The sequence below is a fragment of the Coptis chinensis genome, chromosome 3, assembly GCF_015680905.1.
Source record: "Coptis chinensis isolate HL-2020 chromosome 3, ASM1568090v1, whole genome shotgun sequence".
NCBI classification, from domain to species: Eukaryota; Viridiplantae; Streptophyta; class Magnoliopsida; order Ranunculales; family Ranunculaceae; genus Coptis; species Coptis chinensis.
Window position 1 is genome coordinate 76,817,453 of NC_141458.1, and position 21,462 is coordinate 76,838,914.

General features: G+C 35.7%; 2 protein-coding genes across 3 annotated transcripts; one reads left to right on the forward strand and one right to left on the reverse strand.

Annotated features, from left to right (window-relative positions):
* Nucleotides 1-1,411: 1,411 nt before the first annotated feature.
* Nucleotides 1,412-18,154, reverse strand: LOC147510893 (uncharacterized). 2 transcript variants are annotated; one of them, XM_086602734.1, is made up of 14 exons: nucleotides 17,879-18,154; nucleotides 17,690-17,767; nucleotides 17,338-17,387; nucleotides 17,136-17,189; nucleotides 16,272-16,324; nucleotides 15,229-15,301; nucleotides 14,540-14,601; nucleotides 13,953-14,021; nucleotides 12,447-12,548; nucleotides 10,546-10,616; nucleotides 3,069-3,164; nucleotides 2,893-2,960; nucleotides 2,156-2,201; nucleotides 1,412-1,734 (listed from the first exon to the last, which is right to left on the reverse strand). In XM_086602734.1, exons 1-14 carry the CDS (start codon nucleotides 18,083-18,085, stop codon nucleotides 1,657-1,659), a joined length of 1,107 nt encoding a protein of 368 aa, XP_086458860.1. In that variant the 5' UTR covers nucleotides 18,086-18,154; the 3' UTR covers nucleotides 1,412-1,656. The 2 variants fall into 2 exon arrangements, with proteins under 2 accessions (XP_086458860.1, XP_086458861.1); XM_086602735.1 differs by lacking the exon at nucleotides 12,447-12,548 and having other exon boundaries at nucleotides 17,879-18,151.
* Nucleotides 18,155-20,559: 2,405 nt separating this feature from the next.
* LOC147510894 (heme-binding-like protein At3g10130, chloroplastic) lies at nucleotides 20,560-21,462 on the forward strand. The gene has a single exon (XM_086602736.1). It carries the CDS (start codon nucleotides 20,710-20,712, stop codon nucleotides 21,337-21,339), a length of 630 nt encoding a protein of 209 aa, XP_086458862.1. The 5' UTR covers nucleotides 20,560-20,709; the 3' UTR covers nucleotides 21,340-21,462.

Here is a 21,462-nt window from a genome sequence, read left to right on the forward strand (position 1 = left end):
ACGTTTTCTTAAAACACCAATTGTCGTCGACCTTCTTAAATCCTCGGATGCCAAAGCCGGCCCCCTTTTGGTACAATTCAATTTGACTGTGGTTCACAGTTCACACTAAGACAGTGTCCATTACTCCATTAAACAGAATCGAAATGTTATGTGCTGGGTACATTGCATCTTGTTTTGAGCTGAACGAAAATCCTTTTCAGAGTGACAATAATGTTAGTCAATGACTCAACTGAAACAATTTTGTCAGTACATGAGAGGTCTGATGATTTTAAAGTGAAAACAAGGGTTAACGAATACTAGATGTGCCCATTAGATTTTCTTTTTAGATGGGAAATTAGGGTCTCTCCTAGGAGTGTAAGTGGATATTCAAATATTTGAATTCGATTCGAATTCGTATTTGAAAAATCGGATATTATCTAAAAATTTCGGATTCGGATTTAGATTTAGATTTTTTTTTTATGTCCATACTGCCATATCCGCATCCGATTTACAAAATTAATAGTTATTATATATAATTAATTAATTAATTTTTTATTGTATAAAATATTATATAAAATTATAAACTAATAATATAAAACTATAATAACAAAATAATAATAATAACTGACAAATATATATATTTATACTAGTTTTTATAGTAGTAAAATGAATTATTCAAAGCAAATAAAATTTTAATTAATTTTAATTTTCGGATCGGATATTTATCCGATATCCGAAATCGAATTCGGATAATTTTTTTAATATCCGTCGGATTCGAATACATGCATATCCGCATCCGAACCTATCCGTTTGCACCCCTAATCTCTCCCTCCCAAACACACACACACACACACACAAAAACACGGTCAACTTACCCCCACTAGATAAGCCAATTAGGATTCCTTCTAGATGGGTAATTAGGGTCTCTCCAAATACACACAAAAAATACACAGTAAGTTGACCGTGCTTTTTATGTGTGTATTAGAAGAGGGGAAGACCCTAATTTCCCCATCTAGTAAGGGGAAAATCCTAATTAGCCCTGAAAACAATCAAATTTAGTAAGTTGTAGTCCACTAAACTCTGCTAATACAGGAAGAAGCGTAAATAGAAACATAGCCTAAAATGCAGCCAAGATATTTTACTTTTCTCATCATGAAAAGTTTGGACAGTTGCTTCCTACAACCACATGCTTAACACTAGATTCCCAAGCTGCTGATTGGGAATTTAGTGTTGCAACTTCAGTCTGCTCCAAGTCTAAGGCCTGATTATGTGAACTTCTTGCGACAGAGGTTTCTGAAACCAACTGGCTAGAGCCAGTCCAGCTTTCTTTGGATGCGATCTAAATGATCCATCAGCTAGCATCAGCATAAGTATCTTGGAAAGGCCTGCTGCTTTAAGGGCTTTAATAAACATGTATATTCTTACCAACAGCTTTACAAATATAAGAACTATATAGTTCGGAATTAGGATGTGGGTATGAAGTACAACAATTTGAATAGAATGGTAGTTTATATTAAGTGCATACAACAATAAAGGCGATGAACAACATTTAACTAATGTTTGGTCCTTTACAAGAATGGAGAGGATATATATCTACAAGTAAGACTATTCGGATACTTGTTTGCCCATGCCACAAAAAGAAAAAATCATTTAGCACGTGATAGTGAAAGCCTTGGACTACCTTAGATGATAATATTTGTCAAGAAGCTTCTCTGAATACTCCCCAAATGTCATTGTTCCATTGGGGGGGATTACCTGTGGAAGAAAACAAAACCAGTTTGAATTTAACACCATAATCGTAGAAACAATGATATGCAATCTAAAGAAAATATGGAAACAAATGGCTCTCAACTTGTAACAGGTTGTCAGATCCAAAATTTGGAGTCTCACGAAATTGAAAAATGTTACTTCAATGTTTCAAGCACAAGGTAGAGAAAAGGCGGAACGACCAACACTTTTACAAGGTGACAAAGGGTTATGTCACATGATGCTAAAAAATTGGGATTGCTTCTGTGGACATGGTCAGAGCTTTAGAAAAAGCTAAAAAAAATCATTATATATCAGTTTCAAGTTCTAGCAACTGTGAACTCTCTAGTGCTGATTTACTTAATTTGATCAGATCTGCAAGCAATGACGCATACAAGCTATGTAAGTACTTGGGCTGAGAAAAACATACTTCTTTATGGAGATGAACCTCTCCAGGAAATCTGAGATCTTCATCCCTACCAAATGAGAACCAAGCAAGAATTATAAGCTACTACACACATTTATCTAGGTAAATTGGTAAAACATCCACATAAATCCATGAGAAACAGTACATAATGTGACAAACTAACACCTAATATATGACTACGTATATTGTCACATTTACCGTCGAGAAAATAATTGTTGTGAATGCATGATGTTAAAATATTCCAATAACTGTCCGAGATAAGCTCTTCCAACCACATTTAGGACTCTTCAAAGAGAGTAATTGGTGGCAAAGACGCAAATAATGGAGATAATGTGAAGCATCAAAGATGCATTTACAGTGGAAAGATTTCCATACATAAACATTAACCTTGTCAGTCTGTTGCCGCTCAATTTGTTCTGACCGACAACAATTACCACCTACAGTATAAATAGTCATCAACTGCGAATCTAGGATACCCTAGTGCATCACTAGGATTATGTTAATTGCGTAATCAACTATCTAGACGATTCAATTGAAAGTTTCAAATTTAATTCCCCTCCCCCCAGGTGTTTGTGCGACTCCAGTAGATGTCAGGTATATATGTAACTTCACAAACAAAGACAGACAGATGTTGTGATTTCATTAGAGAAAGACGGACCGTGTTTATTAAAATCACCCAAAACCCACCAAAATCTTGGTCACTAACTTATATATTTGGATGAAACAGAAAACATCTTTACCAGTCAGGTTGCATAAATAATGCAAAAGTTGAACGTTCCACACCAAAAGCCTTCTCGCCTTGAGGTGCCTACAAAAGTACACAAGAAGAGAAGCACTATCAAAACAACCTAAAGAGTTTATTACTGGTGCAATATCGAAACAGTATACAGTTTACAAGGCAGATTTTAGGATGTACCCGGACACAATGTGGTGTTGCACACAGGTGACCTCTTGAAAGTATCTCAGTTGTTTCCCCAATTTGGTATGCTATTTCATCTTTCTCAAAAACAACCTGATGCATCAAAGAGGACTCCGATAAATCTTTTGAAATCATTAGTCCGATGCATATATCATCATGGATTTTCAGAAGGTTCCACTATTCAAACAGCCCTCACATAAACATTTATGTATAATTGATTAAGGATTTGACCGTTTACTCATCTAATGAAAGACGTGATAAGGATAATAAGATATAGCAAAGTATTGAGAATTTGAGATATTAAAGCAAATTATATTAAGCATCTATTCAAGAGATATAGAAGTAGACTAATCGAACTAAGGACATACACCAACCCTATGTGATTTCATTTCCCAATACATTTCGGGTGATGAGATGTGCATTTGAATTTATTTTCTAATTAAAAATGATTTTTGAGAAGTATTATGTCTTGTAATGCTCAGTAGATTGCCTGGCAAATTGTTTGAGGCTTCACATGTTATCTACTCCTCAATGAACTATAAGTTTTTCCTAATTCCTTGACAAATCAAATATTATGCTAACTCGAACCAAACCTCCAATGAACCATATGTTCCAAAAATATGGAACCTACTAGGGTTTGAATTCTAACTTCTACACCTGACCACAATGAATTCATATTGAAGATAATCATAGACTAATGATGGAAGGATTCTACTTACACTTTAATTAAGTTACTTTATCAAGTAAAAAGTGTCTTGATACAGAACATGCTTTGCTAAGATGATAGAAGTTCTGTCAGGCACCTGCTCCTTTTAGGGGAGGTGAGCTACTGGACCTACAAAAAAACCAACCCAATGACAAACCCTCCTTAAAATCCAAAGCGTGTCCCACTTACAAAAAGTCCCCCCTCTAAGCAAGCATTAGCAGATGCCCAATCGTATAGGTTTTCTTTGAACAACCGCCACACCACCACCATACACACAACTACCATGTGAATATTCTTTGGTAGTTGCTCAAACAATCTCGTATTCCTCTTCTTCCACAAGGTCCAAAAAATAGCTCTTTGAAGGTGTTAGTACTTCCTTAATATTAGTAGGCGCTCTCCAACGTTTTTGAAATAAGGAGATGAATAACTCCCAAGTACTCTTTAACAAAGTACAAGTCAGAAGGATATGATCCACACTCTCGTCTCAATACCTCTGCTATTGAAATTGTCGACGGTCTTAATTCTCCCAAGGAAGCCAACAAAATAATGCCATTCTAAATGGAATAGAGACCGTCCATATTTCTAGTAACGAAAGTTGTGAACTACATCTTCGTATCGAAGATTTTCCAAAGTATAAGTTTTTGACAACTTTTAATAGGAAACGTAGCGAGAGGTGAAGGGCCTAATAAAAAAAGAGGCGATCATTTTAAAAAAGCGAGGTAAGAATGCATGTGATGTGAATTAGGGTTTTGCATTGATAATTGAGTTCTATATTAGTTTATATCATTAGGGAGTACTAGAATTGGGCCTAGTTAGCATTTTGAGGTTATTTAGTATAAGGGTATTTTGGGGTTATTATTAATTCTGAATTTATGTTGTTTTATTTGTTTTAGAAGTTGTAATCCTATATAAGGAGTTGTAGGCCTTTGGCCAAGTTAGTTTTTGGATTGAATTGAATTGATTTTAGTTAAGAACTAGCTTGTAGGCCTGTGCATACGCACCAACTCTTTTGAAAACTTGCTCAATAATCATTAATATACATATAGAAATTTCATAGTAAATCGTTTTAATAAGGGAAAGACATCCCCGTTTTAGCTGCTTACCCGTTTTAATTTCCTAACAAATCGTTTTAATTGTGCTCTAAAAATCCGCTTTTAGTTGGGGGAGTGATCTCGTTATAAAAGTTGACTTAATTTAGAAGTGCGATTCCCGTTTTAATAAGAGAATGGTTCATGTTTTAATTAGAAGTGCTAGAATTTCCATTTTCAATAATAGAGAGAAATTCCCGTTTTAATAGGAATTTTGAAAGAAAGAATAGATTCCCGTTTTAATAGGAATTTTGAAAGAAAGAATAGATTCCCGTTTTAAGTTGGTTTTTTAAAAGGAAACAGAAATTCCCGTTTTAAGTAGGTTTATTAAGAGCTCAAAAAATAACTTTTGTGGGAGCTAATAGATTCTGTTTTTAAGTTAAGTTTTTTTAAAAGAAAAAAAAAATCTCATTTTAGGTTGGTTTATTAAGTGGTGATGTAGAATTTTAATAGAGCTCAAAAAATACCCTTTATGGGAGCTTTAATATTAAGATATAGATTCGCAGAATTCGTTTCTTTGCAATTGCGATTGTATCAAATTGGCATCAAGAGCTAGATTTCAAAGCTTCTATTGCCATTTGAAAGTCTTAGTTAATTCTTCTTATCATTGAAGAAGATAAAAAATTAGTGGAAAAAAAAATCGCTTCCGCAACTCTATCAAAGGTATATCAATTTTTTTTTTTTTGTTTCTTCTGAAAAAAATTTGATTTTTTTAGGGTTTTTTTTAAAAAAACGCGATAGTGTTCACCGACACTCTTTGCATAATGATCACTGCGTTTACTGTTCACGCACTATTCACTGCGAATATAAAAATTATTATTCTTATAGCGACGACAATTAGAGAACTTAATGTGAAGTTTGAAGCATTAGAGAAGAGTGTGAATGATAAAATTGAGAAAACATCTAGTTATGATGAGAAGTTCATTGCTTTGGATGAAAAAATTGAGAAATTGAAAGTGGATTTGACGACTTCTCTCAATTTCTCTCGATGTACGCTTTCTTTGAAGTTACAAGATTTGTTGTGAATGGAAAGAAAAAGAACCTCATAGAGATAATTTACCTCCTATTATTGAAAATCATCCTCCACTAACTGCGCGTGAGTTCAAGTCAAAAATTGATATTCCAGAGTTTACAGTTATCTTGGAACCCGAGGTTTGCCTTGAGTGGATTGCCACGATAGAGAATTTTGTTTATCAAAATATGTCAGAAGATCGCAAGGTGTCTTGGGTTGCTACAAGGCTTCAAGGTTTTGCTTTGATTTGGTGGACATATTTTCTCCAACAACGTCTACACCATATAATTTGGGTAAAGTCACTACATGGGAGCGTATGAAAGAAGCTTTGGTTACTAAGTTTGTGCCTATGAATTATGCGCAACAGTTGTACGGGAAGTTGCAAGATTTGAAACAAGAATCTAAGTGTGTGCAGGAGTATACCGAGTCCTTTTACCGTCTGCAGTCACGTTACAACCTGCCAGAGAATGAAGACGTCCGCATTCGCCATTATATGCATGGTCTTAGGGGAGATATTCGTTATGATTTAGTTCATGTATGGATTAATACCTTGGAGGAAGCTTATAGTTTTGCTAGTGAGTCTGAGAAGAAAATGAGTTACCTTTTTTTCCATGTAATCTTACAGAGCCACTCCCACAATTCCTAAGAAGATTGTTAAGTGCTACAGTTGGGGACAAGAAGGTCATGTTCAAGCAAATTGTCTTAAGAAGCCAAATCTGACTATTGATATGGAGACATCTCAACTTGAAACGAAAGAGGAAGCGCAAGGATACACATCTGCAGGAATTCTTACTCCAGCAGATATTGGGTTCCCTATGCTTCTCGCACATGCCTCACCAATAAACGAGTCTACACGTGGTAATGTATTTCAACAGAGTGCTACTTTATTTAATCCACTGGTTTCTAAGACTTGTCTTGCTCATGTGGTTTTGGATAATGACAATAGTATTTCTTTGATTTCTTTTCGTATGGTTGACACATTTGGTTTGACTGCTATGGTACACCACTACACCGTTAACCGAGAAAGATACATTCTTTCAGAGTTGGAGATTTTAAAGAACTGGCAGAGACAGTTCGAGCTGGTGTTCGCATGGGAGATTTTAGTGACTATGTTCTTTGTCATGTGAGTAGTCTCGATGCATATGACTAGGTCTTAGGCACGACTTGGCAGTATAGTGTCCGAGTTGTTTATCGTGCATGGGAGCAGACTTATCGTATTTCTTAGGGTCAATGTATCTTTACACTACGTAATCAGCATTGCAAAAGATGATGTCTCCTCATATTGTGCTTGCTAAAGCTAGGAAGGATGCTTATCTGCCACCTCATCTTTGTAATGATTGGAGATCTAAGAAGATTTTTAACTCATCGGAGTCGAGTTCTTCAGGGGGAGTATAATGTGAATTAGGGTTTCACATTGATAATTGAGTCTTATATTAGTTTCTATGTCATTAAGGAGTACTAGAATTCGGTCTAGTTAGTATTTTGAGGTTATTTAGTATAAAGGTATTTTGGGATTATTATTAATTCCAAATTTAGGTTGTTTTATTTGTTTTGGAAGTTGTATTCCTATCTATATAAGCCTATAAGGAGTTGTAGGCCTTTGGCCAAGTTAGTTTTTGGATTGAATTGAATTGATTTTAGTTGAGAATTCATAGAATTCAATTCTTTGCAATTGTGATTGCATCAACATACCAGTCCAAATATAAGTTACTCCAAATAATTACCAATGCAAGTTAGAATACTTCAGATAGTTCAAAGTATTTACTATATCGTGTCGTTATGTTAAGGTTGTTCTTAATTAAGATATTAAGTGAGTGCCTAGCTACTTCCTCAAACAGATAAACTTAAAACAACCTAACATGCTTGGTGATAAGATCTTGGATTTCAAATAAACCCCAAAAAGCATAAAGAAATTTGAGAAAATGTCGTTTTCAATAGTCCAAGAACAAGAAATTTTACTTTAATCAGTATTATCACTTGAGATTTTATATAGAGGCCAACAGCAGTATCAGGGCAGGCTACTTCTACACCATCCCGCGACAAACATCCCGGGGTAAGACCTATAGATGCAATCCAGAAAACTTTTAGAAAACCCACGATTTAAAAATAATGAAGAAATAAGTTATAGAGAACCCAAGCAACATGTGTAAGTGATTTGTTTCCTCCTTGAGCGGTATTGCACAAATAAATAAGAAAATGAGGTACAAATTAGTATGAAGTACCCTTAGAGCATTCCCAATGCAAACAACAACTTGTTACCTCCACATAGGACTATTTCTCTCATAGTTACCTTCTCGTGAGAAGCTACTAGGGGTTGCCCAATGCAAATGTGACTTTAAAATTAGGAAGGAATGTTTTATTTCGTCTGAATGTAAAAAATGAAAAAATGCCGAAAAAAAACATGCCGGACGGAATGAAACACCTTATCCGAAAGAAGAAGAAAAAAAACGAAAAAAAGTCACAGGACAGAATGAAATATTCTGTCCGGAAAAAAAACAAAAAAAAAACATGCGAGACGGAATAAAAGGTTTCGTCCGAAGATCACAAGTTGGCAACTATCTCAGTAGCAAGTGCTACCAACATTGTAACTTAGTGAAAAGCTACCCTCATTGTCACCCTTGCATTGGGCTATTGTTTTTGGCTCATAAGGGTGACAAGATACTATTTCCCTTCAAAGCTGCTTGCATTGGTAATGCTCTTATGAGCCAAAAACAATGGCCCAATGCAAGGGTGACAATGAGGGTAGTTTTTCACTAAGTAACAATGAGGGTATCACTTGCTAGGGAGATAGCTGCTGAGTTGTGAACTTCGGACGGAACCTTTTATTCCGTCTCGTATGATTTTTTCATTTTTTTTTTCCCCCGACATGATGTTTCATTCCGTCCCGTGAGTTTTTTCGACTTTTTTTCGTTTCTTTTTTCTTTTAGACGAGATGTTTCATTCCGTCCAGCGTGTTTTTTTCGATATTTTTTTCATTTTTTACATTCTAACGGAATACAACATCCCGTCCGAATTTTAAAGTCATTTTTGCATTGGGCAACCCCTAGTAGCTTCTCACCCAGAAGGTAACTATGAGGAGAAATAGTCCTATGTGGCGCCTATGTGGAGGTAACAAATTGTTGCTTGCATTGGGAATGCTCTTAAGAAACAAGAGATAGCTCAGAGCCATTTCTTACAAATACGAAGATGTTATGTCCTACTAAAAGACAAATAATGCCAACCAAGCTGCAGATTATACTCATGTTCAAATTAAACATTTACTCTAGAAGATGTGGAATTCTATTTCTCGCTTCTCACCAAAATGTAACTCTAAGACATTTTGAAAAGCCAAGGTATGAAAAAAAAAGACAATAGAAGCAACTCATAGCATAGAAGTATCCCTGGAGAAAGATAGGTTGGTCATGCAGACCATGATGAAAGGCCAAGGACAGGGGGTTGTGTAAGTATTTAGAGCCAAAAGGGGTGAGTTCTTCAGTCGACAGATAAAAATTAGGGGAATGTTTTGAGCTAATGGTCTACCTTAAGAATAGGGTACTATAAGAGGGCATGCTTCAATTCATCTATACCTGCTCTGATCTGTAGAGCAGAAACAATCCCAATTCTTATATCTCCCCTCTCTGATCAGTTCTGTAGTTCAGGTCCTAACATTAAGTAATAAGCTTACCCTTTTCCCTATACAATTTATCCAATTGGTTATTCCTCCCAGGTGGACTCAGATTTCAGGAAGGTATCTATCCTCACAAAAATTAAGATAGGGGTGCAGTATCAAAATTTCAGTTTAACATCAAGACTTTTGCTGTCCACTTATGGGGATGCACCATCTTGCAGTAAATGATGCACCCTCACGTGATTTCCAGTGATTGCACCTCTCCAAATCTTGATCCATTTGTGACTTAAAAGAAAAATATTCAAGCAATTTAGTCAGTGCCAGAAAAGATTTCTCTGACAAATTCCTGTAGTAAAGAGGGCATTTTTGACAACTATAAAAATTACCAGTCATTAATGTAAAGTTGGGTTACATGGAAATGTTAAAAAGAAAAGAGAAGGGTTTCAGGCTATGCCAATGACTGAAGGAAAAACAACATTTTTATAGTTTAAGTATGTACGTGTTGAAGGCCATAAACTCTATCAGTTGTACTGGCAAATCAAATTGATCTCACACTTATGTTGGACACAACGTTGTTAACAAAGAAGTTGTGCCCATGGTGTGCATGGGTCCGTCCCCATATAACATAGCCTCAATATAAATTACAAATGAATTTTCATGGGGTGCTAAGCATACGTGTGCATTTATACTAAAGCATCAGCCTGAGAGTTTGGAGTTCAAATGGAATATGCACTCTCTTTTTCATTTCTCTTTTGACTTAAGTTTTTCTCTAATTTGGGTGGGTGGGGGTACTTTTCTCTCTTTAAACATCAGAAGTTTCCCAAATAACCCTTCCTAGAGTAATGCTCTACATCATCCAAAATTACAAAATGCCATACAGAACTTTTTACTTTAGTAAAATTTTCTTTTATACTAGGATTGCTAGGTGCTTTCTTAACGCTTTTAATCTAAAAAAATAATTCTCAAACATGTAAACATGATATTGATCCAATTGATCTTTTTCCTCATCACATATACAAAATGAAAAATAAAGAAAGGGGCTGTGGGGAGGAATCACTCACCTGTAAGAGAACCGTGGTCAGTATGCCACCCACACCATGATGAAATGGAGGCACCATCTGTATTACAATAACTGCAAGGTAAACAACACAAGTAAAGTTAGATAGTGTATATGAAATAATCAAAACAAAACATTTTAATTCCAAACAAAATGTTCCGTTTGTTGACTACATAATTTATTAAAAAGGTCTGAGAGTAACAGAAAAGGATAGTAGAAGAGTCGTATTCCTGTTGTGTTGCAGTCTCAAGCTTTCTATCCAATGTAAGGGGACTGTTGTTGTCTTTAAAATAAACTTGTTAGGCTGTCACCACTGTGAAGTCTGGACCTTACTCATATTTCGTACAATTGTCATATTCATATAATCTGGACTCATTCCAGAACTAATACAATGACCTTTCAAATACTACGATATGCTATTAGATTATCACTTAACACAAAAAAGTATTGCTTCTTTAACACAAAAAGTATCTTCTTAGTGAACCCAACAAGATTAACATAACTATGAAAACCAAAGCAGACTCTTAAACTTTAGTATATACAAATAATATTACACAATTTATAAGGATATAATGACCACAAATTCACAATGATGCAATATGGAACCATATTTTCTGTTAACAAGGATGAGCATCAACTTAGAAACTCACAACGATGAAAAAAGCAAGACTCTTAAGCTTTAGGAGCATGAGAGCATCCAACTCAAACTAATTGGTAATGAGTGGACTGGCCCTGGAACTTTAATCGTACAGTGCAAGGCTTAAATTGGACTATACTTACATCCCACCATGTCCCCTCATGGGTGGCATTATTTGAGCATAAAATGTCGATGACATACATGGGTTACATGGAGTAAACAGGCCCATTGGACCACTTGGTAACAACTGGAGAGGCCCAGGAACTTTTATACTATATTGCAAGGCTTAAAGCATCCCATGTGGGACTGCACTAAACATCTCAACAATGCCTATGAAGAATACACATCATCAACGATGGTTATTGTCAAGTTCTCATTTCAAACTAGAAAACTTGTAGTTGACATCCTAATCTCATGAAACTACTACAAATGAAGAATTCAATGCAAAATCGTTGGATGGGACAATATGAATAGCCCCTAAAGCTATGGTATAGTTATAAAAAAAAGCTATGGTATAGTCATAAAACATTGGACATGCTTTCAATATAAGAATGATTAGTCTCTCCCCTTATCTTAAATCTTCTAGCAGTAAATATACACATATACCGTACTTCACAACTCACGTGGTTTATAAAATTCGGGCATCCAACTCACAGCCAATTGGTGATGAGTGGAGAGGCCCCAAAAACTTTAAATTATTATGCGCTTTAGACACCTGATATGAGATTATAGATATCAACACGCCCCCTCACGTGTGGCGTACTTTTTAATTTAGCCTCAGACGTGGACAATTTTTTAATGGGGTGACGTGCAGTAGATTGGCCCTTTGGGCAAGAGAAATATCTCATTCTGATACTATAATAAATTTCAAAACGGTGATGAGTGGACAGGTCCCAAAAACTTTATATTATTATGCGAGACTTTAGACACCTGATATGATATTAAACTAAATAAGTCTCAACATGATATTATAAGTCTCAACATGATTAAACAAAATAATTAATCCAACTCTGTAACAGATCATACTATTAAAAAGGTTGTGCAGTCCTACTGGTTAAACCTTTGGAGAGTTGGGCTCCAAGTCTTGGGATCGATTGCCACCCTTACTAGGAAAAAGGGATTCAGGGTTAAAATGAAGAAAAGAAAAAAAAAAAAAAGAAAATGTAACTATAAAATAACAAAGTCTGTCGATCAAAGATTAAAAGTTAAGAGTTACTCTAGGGATAACAGGCTGACCCATAAAACTAAAATTGGGCTACAAAATGCACCTTCTCTGTGTTGGAAAGTAATATAGCAGACGGCCTTTGTGACAGAACGTTGAAGTATTTGTTCGAGGACTTCATCATCCCTTATCTTGACCCACTTAGATGCTATTTAGTGAAGATAGAAGATCAGCAAACTCATAGACACAGTTTGAATGGAAAATGTGATACAAAATTTAAATAGTGGAGCTAAACAAGTTCAAACAGGCTTTTTGAGAATAGATCCACAACAATATTTAAATAAACGCAATGACACATAAGCAAGTAGTATTTCAGTTGCTACTGCACTAGAGGATTTATTTCAAGTCAAACTGTCCAAACGAATATTTCATTACATAAATTAAAACAAAAGTTCCATCCATGTTAAAGTCTTGCGCGATAACATGATAGAAATAATTTACATAATCCATCAAGAAACTTTCCCTCAAACATATACAACCTGACAGTTAAGTTGGCCAGAATTTTCTTCCTTATTTCAAATTCTGGAAAATGATGTCTGAAAAACTCTATATTTCTGATGGTGATGCATACAAACATCATGTAGACATTGCTTATTTCCACATATTTGAAAGAAGAAAGCATTTCAAATAGATAACCAACCAGGAGATTAACTCAATAATGGGCATAGAGTGCTTTTCCAAATAATTTTAGGATGTCTCTATTATGTAAAAGATATATAGATGTGTGAGAAAAGGCCAGATAGTCTTCTCTCTTGTCCAGACTTTCTTCTTCTTCTTCACTTCTTTAATAACGAAAAATATAACTTATCTCATATCGAAAGCAGTACCAGCATGTAAGTTGTATACACCAGTTATTAGCAATAAATAAGTACAATATAAGCCTCTAGGACCTATGTAAGTTTTCATCTATGTGCATAACTATCCTCAGCACTTACTTAGAGAGAATCCCTAATATTCCCTCGCTATCCATGTGCAACATCTAGAGGCCAAGATCATCACATTCAGCCTCTTCCCTCTTTTAACTAATTTCCATGAATTGCATAAAGAGTGAAAACATCTTCACCACCAAACTTCATGGGTGATGAAGACACCATCAACCAAGTGTTACACACTTATACACAATCAACAGAAAATAAATAGATGGCAACTAAAGCTTTTCCATATACAATAATAAGCATTCACTAATCAACCTATCTTAATAAAAGCACTCATTCTATTTTAACAGTAATCTTGTTAAAGAGACATCGACATCAAAAGAATGAAAACACTACAGCATCGTCATAGACCCTTATCAGAAATTGTGTAAGCTTTTCGAAAGTACATTCATTTACTCCTAATTATAATTATATTTCCGTGAAATAAATTTGATGCATTGAAAAAGAAAAAGAAGCTACTAGTTTCGTACCAAGCAAAGATTAGATTAGTAAACCGAAAAAATGGCCATATGATAGAAAAGTGCAGCAGTTCAGACAAAACCTAAGGTAGATCTTCTCAATGCCAAACAATTCTTTCCAAATACAAGAAATTAAATTGAATCCCACAAAACCTATACCATATTGATCGCAATGATATGCCAGCATCAGCCCTACATCTAGCATCAGCTTGCCAAGAGCTTTGAAAGCTACAACATTTATAATAAGCATTTGTTAGATACCTGGATAAACCATATGTCAACTCCACAGATGCATTGATTAGTTTCAAATAATTAACTAAGGGTATATTGGCCTTTTAGAAGTTGAAGTTAATATGAGGGTACCCGCCTATGGGAGAAAATGTAAACAAAGTTGTAAACGTTGGGTACAGAAGTAGTTTAGGAGAGATTTTGCAGTTGAGTTCAAATTTGGGGTCACAAAGAAAATGTCTCGTAATAATATTCTGGTTGTTGCACCATGTCTAAGACGTTTAGTGAAAATCCGTGTGTATCCTTCAAATATTGTTGTGTATGAATGACAGTGCACTACTACAGCCTTACTACTAAAATGCTGGATATGAAGAAAATCAAGTATAGAGGCTAGAGCTCATAAAAAGAAACAAATATTATCAATGTCATCTAAAAGAAGACTTCCCCGAACTACCTGGTTTGCTAAACCTTACGTTAATGAATTAGAAATTACACTCGCTTTTTGCATAGACGCATACCTGGTTCAAGTTCTGGCAAAGCATCAGATGGCCAGATATTTGGCTGACAATAGGATGGATACCTAGAAAAATAGCAAGATATATAAATATTCGGTAACTAATAGCATATCCATGCAAAAATCATAAACAACTACAGGAACATACAATAGCCAGCCAAGGAATCACCATCGATAACTTTAGCAAGTAAATAAAACCTGCCCATTTGGCCATGTTGAGGATCTCTAAAATTGCAATTTACATATATGCTCCTGACATATCCACGATGGACACCTTAGCAAGTACATACTTATATAATTATTGCTATTTTATCTAAATACAACCAGACTATGTTGAGGATCTTTGAAACAAAATGTCCGGAGTTCTTAAATTCAAGCGCATATATTATCAAGTAAGTGTATTCAGATATGACATAATATAACAACAAACAATCCCAGCTCATCTTGCATTCCTGTTTTTATTTGCTCGTTTGTGTTTGAAAGTGTTGAAAATGAGTTAATATCTTGCATAAAAATGGTCCCGAATGTACATTGAACTCTTCATCCACTCTCCAAGTCAAGGTTAGCCTATTAGTAATGGTCAGAATTTAAAATACGGAAACAGTCATGAGTTTGTATTGAAAGAAATTGGCTGTGCAGCATTTTTCAAGACATGATGATGCACATTCCGACAACAGCTAAATCTACTATTACCGTTGAACAAGAGAAGCATCAACTGTAGGTTTGTCTAAAATTGGATTTGCATAATAAGATCCTTTCAACATATCTGCAATGTAAATAGCAAGTAATGCATAAACAAGCAACAAACAAGTAGCTTGGCACGTGATCATATATCAACTATTTTAAACATTATATCCATCAAAAGAGAAACAGAATTCAAGCAATAATCATATGAAAGGAAGCCTGACTTTTTCTTTGACAAAAAACTTAAAACCTATAACCAAATGCCGCATAGTGTTAATCTCTACAGGACATTGTTACCATCTGATCCATTTCTCATATTTTAAACTAAAGCATCCTTTTTGGTTCTTTAACTAAGTGAGTCATGCAGATCAATCCGCTTTCTATCACCAACCTTGATCTAGTCATTTAGGAAATTCTAGTAAGAATTTCTGAAAATCTGAGAAGCAAAAGGCTAGAACCATAATTTCAAGATCTAATGTTACTAAAAAGGCTGCACTTGAGCATGTACCATAATACATATGACAAAGTAATAGAAGAAGCATTTAAGAGCTTATCTGTTACTTGTCAAAGACCACTATCACTGTGATAAGAACTATCTTTTGAATTCATCTAAGTACCATAATTTGAATAGATTGCGTATTTTTCAAACTCAATGTTTTTGCTTTCTTAAACTAGTTACAAGAGACCCTCATCTTCATGGCCTTCACTCTGGAATCCCTTTCCTGCTCGTACTTCCTTAAATCAGCTGAACTTATTGGGAGAAAAGTCCAATAAAAATTGTTCATGGAGGCATGTAAACACTCCCACTCCTACTTCTTGCAACTAAATTTATCTAATAAATTATTACTCCTTCGATTTTCAAATGGACAAGGACATTATGACCCAAAAATAAATGGATAAGGACATCAGCCTTACTTGGGTGAATATCATTGCATAAATATAATTATACGCACATGACCAAGTACATATAAAGAATTTCAAGAAGGCTGGAAACTTCCAATGTTGACTCATGGCTTGTTGAAGCTCTTAATACTTAAGCATATAAACCTTACCAGGTCTGCCAGAATCAAGCTTCTCCTTCCCATGACTCCAACCAAAATTGTACCTATAAAATGGAAAAAAAACAAGATTGTTTGACAATTTAATGAAGAACAAAAGGTATTATCCAATTTACCAACTTATAAGGACCTGAACTTCAATTTAAGATGGGATAGAAAAGAGCCTAAGATTTCTTTGTAATGAAGGATGCAAACAAAGCTTTAAAAATATCTGGCATCACTCAAATGTTTAGGACATGGATTTATTTGAAGCTTTAGCAGACTTGGATGTAGAATAGACAATTACTATCTGTTAATTTATGATGCCCGGGGTATGCAGGAAAAGTGCATAGCTCCAAAGGTAGAAGGTATTGCCAGGAGTTAGTCTACCTATGATTAAGTTCTGTCCAAGACCTAGGATTCTTATGTGAAGATCATACTCTACTGGTAAAGAGGCCTTTCTAAGAAAAACCACATCCCCTCGTAGAGGGTGGTTTAGTAGGGACAATATCAGGGGCAAAGTGGAGCAGGTTCTCAAACGAAAGTGGTATTGAAGTCAAAAGGGGCTCATCCTAAAGGTGGGGAACTGTATTGCCTAAAGAGGGTATGTTTGGAACCTAGCCCAAAAGGATGAAGGTTTCACTAGGAGTCTCATCCAACATCAGTTAGGTTCCACCAAAGACATGAGTGACCGACTGAACACTTCTTGGTGCCGAGGTATTTTCTGGAAAATCAAGACAACCCCACACCTCTTCTATGGTAAGGTGGTTAAGTGGGGCCAATAGCTCTGGTGGAGTGGGTTGTGCCCGTCCACAGTCACAAAAGGTATATAATTCAAGTTTTGTATGATTAAGTTACATCTGGGGAAATACTACTGACCTGCTATGAGGATCTTCAAGTGCCTTCTTCACCTCTTCAGGAAGGCTTGCTAACCTGAAAATGATATAAATACTGAATACATCAATGTTCAGAACCTTATGCCCTCAGCCCAACCTCAACACCTTTCCCTGATCCCCAAAAAAAAAAAGATTGAAAAAAAAAAAAAATGAAATAAATAAGAATAATTGCAAATCCAGCTTACCTGGAAGAAAGATGTAAGAGATTACTCCGCAGTGAAGAGAATCCAGGCACCTATTACAAAATAGAGAAAAAGATGCACATAAATCAAGGAGGTATTAGGTATAGGAAATCAACCCAAAACTTCATTAAACACGAGACAGTAAACTATCATTTGTAAGTCATTATAATTCTGTGATTTAAGCCAGATACAAGCATATGAGTTTTGAAGTAGTCATGCTTTGAAAGGTTCATGGGGTAAATGTACTTTCTTTTTCTTTAAAAAGAAAGCCTAGAATTGTCAGTATGTTTTTTCAAGCCAATGGATCTGTAAAGACATCAATTGCAAGGTAAGATGTATCCACATATATACTTACATCAGAAATAGACAGAATTCCCAACCCGTTGGGCCCAAACCCTTCTTCAATCTTCATCGACAAATCAGCATTCTTATCCTATGTACATCAAAACTCCTTTTCATGTTCATAGTAAACTAAACTATAATCAAACTACTAAAACCAGAAAACACCAAAATCACAAACAAAAAAAATTCGAATTGGACTTACTTGAAGTTCAGAATATGGTATGGTAACTGTTTGGAATGTTTGGGGAGCATTTTCAGTTGTAGAAGACATGACACTGCACGAAATTTGACGTGGAAAACAAGTATGTGACGAGAAAGAAGTGGGGAACAATAAAGTTGGAGAAGATTGGAGAATGTTCAAAGGAGAGGTTTTATAGATGGTTACTGGTTTCGTACGCGGGAATCTCATTCTTTTTTGTTTCTTGATCCTTGTTTTTATTCAATGGCAAACGTTGTTTTCGACGAAACAGGCTTTATTTGGGCCGTGTGGGCCAAATGAAAGTCCAGTCTCACCTACTTGCCCCGGTGAATTAGATATCCAAGAAATTGGGCCGAACAATTTTAGAGGACAGGGTTTTTTTGATAATCACTCTCAAAACTATTTACACGAACCAGTTTTTTTATTTTAATAACCCTTCCATTTGTAATCAAAAGTTTTTAAAATAACCCTCTGTCTTCTTTTCTTTAGAGTGAGTGAGAGTGAGGAACCGGAGAGCATCCCAAGAAATGAGTAGCGTTCGTGCTGATTGATGGCTTGGGCGATGATCCAAGAGTCTATTTAGTGTAGGTGTGTACCTCTAATTAAATGTCTATGCACAAATGTCTTCTTTTGAAGATGGGTAACTTCTTCGATGAGATTTTACTCTCGTAGAAAAGGACTACGGAACTATCTAGTTGTCAAGCTAGTCTTCAACTGCAATCTCATCGGGGGGAGGGGGGCGGGGGTAACTAAAGCCTTTTTATATTTTTACATTGGTTGATTGGAATATTCATAATAATATATTTGTTTGTGAGCTTCCTATAGAAGCAGCTCTCAAGGTTTTGGTATGGCAATAAACATCAGAACCAGTGGTTTGATGCATCTTGTATGGATGTCTGGACCATTTTTCCTGATAATGACATTGAGTTGATTAAGGTTTTCTACGTTATAAATCCCTAAATGTAACAATAACAAAGACCGGGTAGCTTTTGATAAACATGAAACACTAAACTCCCTTCTTCTTGTAAGACCTTTTTTTTTACGTTATAAATCATATTGTTTTTTATTGATTGACTAATTCTTAATAGCTTATTATTTGTTGTTGTATTATACTTCTCAAAATGTACCATCTATGACTGTTTATTTCAATTGTTACTTAGTAAAAAAAAACACACCAATAATGGGTCTTTAGCTTAAAGCGTAAAGCACCTCAAAGATGATTCCATAAAATGGCAGTTCGAATCCGTCAAGATCCTTTGATAACATTGACTTGAAGCAGTACATTGTAAATTCTTTACGTTCTAACAAAAGTACAAAAGCATGTACCCCACTTTGAATTACTGGGTATGAACAATGATTGGTCATAGTCCAATAGTGTTCTCACTGATCATTCCTCATGTTGTTGAGGTATGAACAATTATTATTCATAGTCCAATATGGGTATGAATAATCATTGTTCATAGTTCAATAGTGTTCTCACTGATCATTTCTCATGTTGTTGAGGTATGAACAATTATTGTTCATAGTCCAATAGTGTTCTCACTGATCATTCATTATGCGTTGTTGAGGTATGAATAATCATTAGGGGTATGAACAATGATTGTTCATAGTCGATCCACTAGGAGTATGAACAATGATTGTTCATAGTACAATAGGTATGAACAATGATTGTTCACTGTGAACAATGATTGCTCATAGTCCACTAGGTTTATGAACAATGATTGTTCAGTGGAAACAATTATTGTTCATAGTCCAAATAGATGATGAGCATATTACAAGGTTTTTAGAAATGTATTATGTTCAAATTGAAATAAACAATGTGTATTTTTTTTTCTTTTTGCCTTAAGCGAGGAAACACCACTAACTCCCTCTTCTATAGAAAAGAAAACATTTGCTCACATTATAAGATCATCTCTACAACTGTAAAAAAGCCTCCCCTCAAATATAGAATTCTGGTTCCCCAAAAACTGTGATAGTTGTGCTTGCAAATTGCAAATATAGCTCCGATGAGTGATATAATAACGGAAAATCAACAAAAATTATCAATTTTAGGAATTAATTGAATTCCTAGTGGTTAGCACAGCCACATGTGGGGGTTTATTTGAATACTTTAGAATGATTAGTTGATTGCACCTTAGTTTCTTTGGGGTTCTTAGTGTTTTGGGTTGTGAGCGCGATTTTGGAGAGTTTCCAGTTTTTGAGGGTTTTGAAAAAACAGACGAAAGAAAGGTGGGTGGTTAAGTTGGCTTTTTAAGTTTTAGAGGTAGAAGCCGGTCCTTCCTTTTTGTTTATTGTGAAAAAAAAAGTGGTTCTGCGGGTGATTATTTCTTCGGTTTTGTCCAGGGAACTCACTCGATATCGGACATGTCTTAATTTCTTCCAAGAACACCGAAAACATGCCACACTGGTTTCGGGAATTGATAAATTTTCAGTTTTATTTACCACAAAGTATCGAAAAGTTCCAAGTGGAGAAAGTATCTAGAATTGGGACGAAACTTTTAGACTTTCTTGCTTAGCACGATTTCTTGAATTTTGAAGTTGTGTACACATAATTGGCCACCTGACGTGTGAGCGGTGTGACGACCAGTTTAAGCCCAAGGCCTCAAGAAGTCAAGAGGACTAAAAAAAACACACGGTCGAGTGAAGCATGTAGTAGGGTCGTGGAGTAATAACGCTCACAACCCACGAAAGCAGACAACTCATTCCACACCACACGTTCATCAACAAAATGTCCATGTTCACACAAGTGTAACCGTTCCCTACTTCCCTTTATCAAGAAACATAGAATAGTTTCTTAGTAATTTCTTCGTTTCATACCAAAGAGACACCGAAAGATGGGATCACTACTTGGAAAGATCACAGTCGAAACTCCAAAATTTCAGCTTCTGAAATCCACCACTGAATATGAGATCCGAAAATATTCCCCGTGTGTAGTAGCCCAAGTCACCTATGATCCTTCCCAGACTAAAGGAGACCGAGACGGTGGTTTCAGTATTCTGGCCAGTTACATCGGTGTCATTGGACAACCCCAGAATACAAAACCTGAAAAGATAGCCATGACTGCACCTGTTATAACCTCGACGGAATCCGAAACAATAGCCATGACAGCACCTGTGGTCACGAAGAGCGAAAGTAGTGGACAATCTGATCAGAAGAAGTTGGTGACAATGCAGTTTGTGCTACCATCTGAGTATACCAAGGCTGAAGAAGCACCGAAACCAACTGACGAGAGGGTGGTTATAAAGGAGGAGGGAGGGAAGACTTATGGTGTGATTAAATTTTCAGGAGTGGCAACAGATGCTGTAGTAGAAGAGAAGGTTGAGAAACTAAAGAAGAGCTTGGAGAAAGATAGCTACAAGGTGATTGGAGGCTACCTGCTAGCGAGATATAATCCACCATGGACATTACCTCCCTTGAGGACTAATGAAATCATGATCCCCATTGAGCTGGTGGAGAGTACCTGAGTCTGTCATTCTTTTCTTTCTTTTTTGGGTTCTGTTTTGCTTTTTATGCTCTGCACCTGTAGTTTGCTTACTCTAATTCCATTGTGCAAAGCCATACATATAGTAGCAGTTATCTCTTCGTCA